Source organism: Ipomoea triloba, chromosome 5 (assembly GCF_003576645.1).
Source record: "Ipomoea triloba cultivar NCNSP0323 chromosome 5, ASM357664v1".
NCBI lineage: Eukaryota > Viridiplantae > Streptophyta > Magnoliopsida > Solanales > Convolvulaceae > Ipomoea > Ipomoea triloba.
Genome location: NC_044920.1, coordinates 844,456 through 852,150, shown reverse-complemented (window position 1 = coordinate 852,150; position 7,695 = coordinate 844,456). Strand labels below are relative to the sequence as shown.

Sequence of the window (7,695 nt, the reverse complement as noted above, 5' to 3'; positions counted from 1 at the left end):
TTGAAGTTCAAAGGAATACAGAATTCAACTAAAGGAGATCCAACATAATTTCATTTGAAATACAGTAACTATTTTAATTTTTATCACAACGAATAATACAAACAAATCATTATTTATATTATTTTCAGAATTGGGAATAGGCGGGTGGCTAAGTTGCTGAGATGAATTGGATGCAATTATCTTCCAGCAGCTACGGGAAGCTCCATATGATGTTTTAAACTATCATATTCAGATGTTGATATACTGAAAGTAGCATTATATCCAAAGGGGATTGGTTGTGCAGTAAGTAGAGCCTCTGATTCAATTGAAGTCTCTAAATTATTGGTCCATGGATGTTTTGCTGCTCTCCTCAATCCACTTAGTTCCACTGCAACTTCTTTCATGGTCGGCCTATCCTCCCCCTTCACATTCAAACACCTTTTTGCAAGCAAGGCAACCTCTTGTAACTCTTCAGTGTTTTCCTCACAAACAATTTTGGCATCAACAATTTTGAACAGCTGATTCTCTTTCAACAATGAAAGAAAATATTGAGATAGATGTCTCTCTTTCTCTGGACCATCAAAAGATAGAGCCCTCCTACTCGTTAGCAACTCCACAAGGACAACTCCGAAACTATAAACATCACTCTTTTCTGTTAAATGATTAGTTTGCAAGTACTCAGGATCTAGATAACCAAATGTTCCTTGCACCATTGTTGTCAATTGAGTTTGATCTTGAGGGACTAATCTCGATGCACCAAAATCGGATACCCTGGCGGTGCAATCATCATCAAGGAGAATATTTACAGATTTAACATCTCTATGGATGATGGGGGGAGAAGCGGCAGAGTGCAAATAAGAGAGGACCTCAGCTGTTTCTGTTGCTATTCTTAAACGGGTTGACCATGGCATTTTGGATGCCTTGTCTTTGTTGTGTAGATGCTCAGACAACGTCCCGTTGCTTATGAACTCATAAACCAATAATGGAATTTCTTTCTCTAAACAGCAACCAAAGAGTTTAACTATGTTTCTGTGATTGATTTGGGAGAGCACAATTACCTCATTGATGAACTGCTCGACTTGGGTTGGGTCCATCATCTTTGCCTTTTTAACAGCTATTATTCGGCCGTCAAGGAGGTGTCCTTTGTAGACAATTCCAAAACCTCCTTGACCAATTATTCTAGTTTGGTCGTAGTTGTTGGTTGCCCTTTTAAGCTCATCAGTAGTGAAAATTCTTGTTGTGCGAGAAGATGCACTACCTTGGGCAATTTTCTGTTGCAGAATCGATCCTCCATTTTCCCTAAAAAATTTCTCTTTCATCAATATTGATTTTCTCCGTCGATATCCCAAGTACACACAAAAAACAGTGATCACCAACGTTACAGTGCCTAAAGCAATACCTGCATGCATATCAGCATATATATATATATATATATATATATGCAATCAACATTTGTTTCTTAATTAAAAGGACCGAAGGATATAATGATCTGTCGACAATATATAATGGAAATAAAGGAGGGTATTAGTTTACCCAAAACAAGCCCGATCGGTTGATGATTAGAAGGGATGCACCCTCTATCGCCTTTCCCATCGCCATGGTAACCTTTCTTGCAAGAGCACTCATAACTACCTTCCGTATTTGTGCAAATAGCATTTTGGGAGCAGTTATTCTTCTGTTTAACGTCACATTCATCAATATCTGCAGAACCAATTAACAACTAACAAAGCTGAGCAAATGATGAAAACAAAATATTAGGAGTGCGGATAACATATGATGAGTGTTGCAACTTGCAAATTTAATCCCTCATCACTTATTCACAAATTACAAATGTATTCCATGTTGTTTAATTCTTTAATAACCTTGTTGCAAATTTAGTCATTATTGTCTTAAGGCATACATTTATCAATCCTTGTATTATGGACCAGAGTCCACAGTACAATTAACATAAATTCTGTGCATAAACCCATAAACACTTAAGGTAATGCACAGAATTCAGGTTCATAATATACATAATTCATGTTTATTATATTATGTCTATGTGTATTATATATGAATATAAATTATGTGCATTATGAAGTTAAATTTTGTGTATTTGACTAGGGTCCACATTATACTATGGACACTGGTCCACGATATAATTTGCCTATAGCTATATACATAAAAAAAAAATTAGATACATACAAATTAAATAATACTGCATGTACATAAAATAGGACCAATGGTAGTTAATCTATATATGTACAGTAGTGAATTTATATATTTACGACAATGAATTTATGTACCTAGAGTAGTAAATTTATTTACTTATAGTAGTGAATTTATGTAGTTACAGTAATATATTTATGGAACTACAGTAATGAATTTATGTACTAGAATTTATCTAGTTAGAGTATAGTAGTAACTACAATATATAGTAAAAATTTTAGATGAGAGTTTATTTTGTAAGGTGCACCTTGATGAATGATATAACTACTGATCGAGTGATGATGACATGCATACCTTGGCAACCAGAGAGATATGGATTGCCATCATAACCTTCCTTACAAGCGCAGCGGTACTCATTATCATTGAAAGGAACAGGCGTGGTATTATCTTTACACGCCGTTTCGGAGGGCGTCTTGTCCGCTGGGACGGTCCAGTCAAGAACCGTGGGCACCTCTTTGACGTCCCAATCTTTGGTAAGCATAGTGGAAGAAAAGTTGAACTCGTCGCTTTTCACCACGAAGGCGTAGCTGCAGCTATTAACATCATTGGATGTGTTTCCGTAGTAATTTATACTATCCAATGAAACGTACACGTTTCTGGCCACGTTAGGAATGTCGGTCTCACAACACCCGGTCCCGCCGCAAGTCCCGTTCTTAACTTCTTCAATTCCCACACAGGAGGCCATACAGCCTTCCATTTTGTAGGAATTGTCGTCGCCATTGCCGTCAACGTAAGCATAAGTGTCGCAGCCAACAGCGACGAATTTATTGGCGGTCTGGCTGACGTACAATTTCAACGATCCCGATTTGTACCCTAGCTTCAATCGGGATTGGGGTTTGCCCTTCTCATAACACCTGGAATATACATTTGTCATGATGGTCACCTGCTGCTCTTTTACCGATATGCCCCTTACCTCCACTTTACTGTCTACTAGAAATGGTTTTGGAGGATGAGAGGAGTTGTTGCAAGTGATGAGGAAGTCTGGGTTTAGATAACAATTTGACGTCATGCCAAAGGGAAATGGGATGCTTACGTTCCCGCAACGATCATCGCACTTGGGTTTGGCTATCGAAATTGAGGTGGCGGTAGGAGCAAAAACAAGTATTGCCGACAACACAAGTAGTAGTACAAGGAACCTCAGCATCTTCATTCTTGTTCTACGTACTATACAGTGTTTTGAAACGACAGTAAATTATTGGCTTGTGTTTGATCTGTACATATTCCTGCTAATACTATATATTAATATAATGGCGTGCTCACCCATGGGAATACAAACAAAAGTTAGACCAAGTCAGAGATAACCTTAGTCAAGACTCAAGATAGCTAAGAGCATCCCTAATAGGCTTTAGATTTTGAGGGGTTTTTGTCAGTTTACAAGAAAAGAGGAGAACCACAGTTACATTTCAAGGCAACTACAGTTACATTTCGATATAACTACAAGCTAGAGATCTCTCACACTCTCTTTCCTCCTTCTCTCACTTTCACATAGGATTCAATGCCTCAAAAACCTCTCCAAAAACCATCCCAAAAACACAAATGAGGATGCTCTAAGGATACAAACTTGTAACCACAAGGTTACGAGTTACGAGTTCAAATTTCAACCCTCTTGATTTAAGTCGGTTAGGACAGCCTAGTCTGGTTTACCTCCTTAGTCCTTATGGTCCTTTAACGGCTAGTCACAAAACAGGATTTACCTAATGTATGCCATGGAATAGTAAGTGATGCGAGTTTATCTGGTCCCCTAAAAAAAAAAAAAAAAGTTAGACCAAGTCCAAAGGTATTAAGGTAATATGCATGCATGTATAGGGAGACTTTTCTCTGATTTTTGTTGAAGCTAAGACCAAGTAATACACGTAATACACGCTTTATTTGAATATTCTTTTTTTTTTGAAAATGAAAGATTTGAATATTCATTTTATTTATTTAAAATTAAATTTCAGGTATGTATTTGGTAATATTCTATATTTTTTTTATAGTAAGTGAATAATTAAATAATTTTTTTATTTTAATATGCGATAAAAAATTAATTTGCATGACAGCATCTTTTTGGTCGGCTTGTCTCACATCGTCTTTCTTGTATGATTTACTTCTTCTATTGTTTGCATATTAATTAATATTTATTTAATTTCATTTTTTTATTTTTTATAACTTTTTTCTTGGTTGTTATACGAATTAAAACAATAATAATATAACTTAATTTGATTGTTTATTTCCATTATTAAAAAATTAAAGCTATTACACATAATTCATATTACAAACATTATTTAAATATTTAACCAAAAAATTATAGTTATGAAATTTGTTCTACAAAATATGGGAAGAACATACACCACATAAAATACAAAATTCCTACGGTGTAACACATATATAGTGGATGCTTAGTTGAACAACCCCATCTTTTCCTTAGAAGTTAGTACCAATAAACAAGCTAAGATGGAGCATTAAGAAAAATTAATTTATTCGGTTAAAATTAGTATTCCCAATGTTTATTTACAATCCTTTTATCGTCTTTATTATAATAACCACCAAAACTATTTCTTTGAACAAGTTAAAAATCTATTGTGATGTCAATTACACTAAGCAACATTTATTTTAAACTAATACTGAATATTTTTAACTTATCTACTTTAGTATTACACATTGGACATTAATTAATTCGCGCAAAGGGCGTATTCTAAGTAGTCTTGCATAATAAGAGTGATAACGCCATAGACTCATGATACATGACATTGACTATTGCTTCAATTATAATATTAAACTAGTATAATGTACCTACCAAGTGAAATGACTTGCTTAACATTCCAATTAGAATACTCTTAGCTTTGTCATTTTAACTTATTATCCAATGGGCTTTTTCCTTCGGCTATGTTTGGCAAACCTAGCTGAAAAGGTAGCTGAAAGCCGAAAAGTAGCTGAAAACTAAAAAGCTATAAGCTCGAAGCTGAAATCTGAAGAGCTGTTAAGCTAGCTGTTATGCTTAAAAGTGTTTGGTAAAATTAGCTTTTTGATAAGCTGATAAATGTAAAAAGACTAAAAAGGACATCTTCATACAATTGAAATTTAAATAGGTTTGTTTATATATTAAATATAAAATAGTGAAATCAATATATTTTAATAAAATATAAAGTAATTACATATATTTGAAAACATATAAAGTAAAATAAAATGTTCATAATTCATAAGATAAGTTTATACAAAAATCAATGTTAAAAAACAAATGTCAAATTGAAATTACAACCAAACATATTGAAGAGAAAAAGTCAAAAAGGTTTAGCCAAAAAGATTTTAATTGGGAAGGGTAAATGATGTCATTTCTTTAAAATAATAAGGTTAAAGATGGAAAAAAAGTTAGGAAGCTACTAGCTTATTTTGAAACGCTACCTTAGGTAGCGTTCAAAAATAAGCTCTTATTTTAAGCTACTAGCTTATTTTAGGATCATTACCAAACAGAACTTATAGCTTATTAGTAGCTTAAAATAAGCTATAAGCTCCTAAATAAGCTCTGCCAAACAGACACTTCGTGTATATATATATATATATATATATATATATATATATATATATATGGCGAAGACTTAACAAGTCAATTAGCCAATGGACCAATGGCTATATCGAGAACCACAGTTTATATAATAAAATGAACCCTTAATACGATTTTATCATTAATATAGTATAGAAGCAATTGTTATATTATCTACGGGGTTCATATTACATTGTGAATCTTGATACAAAAATTATGTACCTATAATTAACAATTTTTGTACATATAAACAAATAACTTATAATTGATAGCACATAATATGATAGCTACAAGTACAGAAACTGTCAATTGCAGGTATAAAATGTGTCAACTACATATACAGAATTTGGAGGTTATTTTTGGATAATGGTCTACAATGTAAGGTAGACCCTGGTCCATGGTATAATACGTTAATGCGTATTTAATTTTAGTATATTACAAATTCATTTTGACTTATAATATATTAAAATTGAATCTGCATACACTAATAATGGATCTGTATCAAAACATAATAATATATTAAAAGTAAAATTGTAATGTATTAAACATGAACATATATCAACATCCATTTTGTAAGATAAACCAGTAAACCCCGCAAACTATGACTAATTTGCCCCATTAAACAATCTTGCGAAGTAGAAATCAAGCATAGCGTAATATTGGGGACATTGACCGAGATAAGTCATATATGTAGGTAATAATTGTTATGCAAAAATAATGTAATAATGGTTGGACTGGATAAGACGACGTTGACCCCCGTCAAGCACTCGCAATATACATAACCTTTGGGAGTCAATGTAAATATTACATTTATAATTTATTATTGACAGGGTAATTGGGCAAACACCCGATCCGAACCACAACCAGACAAGCGGACACATGAAGCCAAACGGCCACCCTTTACGCTTGAGGAGAGAAATTATTATCAACGGCTCCATTACCTGACATTCAAGGCTCGCCATTATGAAGTCCACTACATTTATAGGAGAAGAGTCGGTGCACCCGTAGTATAAGTAGTAGGCCTGATGTAGAAGAGGGGAAGGGGGAGGAAAATTATTGTACTGAAACTATTATACTCACAACGGATAGAAGGGATGAGTGAGTCTGGAGAGCTGGTTCCAAGTCGGTCCACGACGCTCAAGCGAACCTCGAATGTGCAGGAGGAAGTGGTAGAGCAACTACAAAAGAAATAGAAGAACGAGAAAAGAAAATGGAGGCAAAAGAATAGTCGCATGAGCCCGATGTGAAGATGGCTGCACCATTCGTCGCAAGGATAATGGACGCACCCCTTCCAAAGGAGTTTAGGCTTCCGGCTATCAAAGCCTACGCAAGGACCTCAGACCCGCGTGCGCACATGACGAGGTATAAGGCGGCAATGGTGATGATTGGGGCAGAAGATGTCATTATGTGCAGAGCATTTTTGTCCACTTTGGATGGGGCGGCCCAAGACTGCTTCAATACGATCTAGATGGCTCAACCCAAATTTTTGGAGAGCTATCAAAAAGGTTTTTGAATTACTTTTCTGACAGTATACAACGTAAAAGGTCTTTCTCTCACATCTACGCAATAAGGCAGGATAGGGGGAGAGCTTAAAAGATTTTCTAAACAAATGGAAGAAGGAAGTTAACAATGTGTACGATTTTGACTCCAAGGCGGCGATCCCAGTATTCATCAAAGCGCTTAGTTCTGGAGACTTCCACCTGCAACTAAACACCCACCCATCGTCATCGCTCTTATGAGGATCTAATGAGGACGGTCAATCGATACGCAGAAGCAGAGGAAGCTGATAAGAAGAAAAAAGAAGAGGAGGAAGGCAAAGTAGTAGGAAAGTATGGGAAGATAGGCCCAACCAACCAGATGTCAGATTTAGGCCAATCAAGGAGTCAAGCTTCAAGAGAACCCCATTTGATCCCGGGCGTCATTTAACCCCGACAGGTTGGCTATGACCTTGACGAGTGTCACGTTCTAAAAAGACAAATAGAGGAGCT

General features: G+C 35.3%; 1 protein-coding gene across 1 annotated transcript; it reads right to left on the bottom strand.

Moving 5' to 3' along the window:
* LOC116019721 (putative wall-associated receptor kinase-like 16) lies at positions 1–3,359 on the bottom strand. The gene is made up of 3 exons (XM_031260028.1): positions 2,482–3,359; positions 1,513–1,680; positions 1–1,378 (listed from the first exon to the last, which is right to left on the bottom strand). The coding sequence occupies exons 1-3, from the start codon at positions 3,335–3,337 to the stop codon at positions 177–179; spliced, it is 2,226 nt and encodes a 741-aa protein (XP_031115888.1). The 5' UTR covers positions 3,338–3,359; the 3' UTR covers positions 1–176.
* Between the last annotated feature and the right edge of the window lie 4,336 nt (positions 3,360–7,695).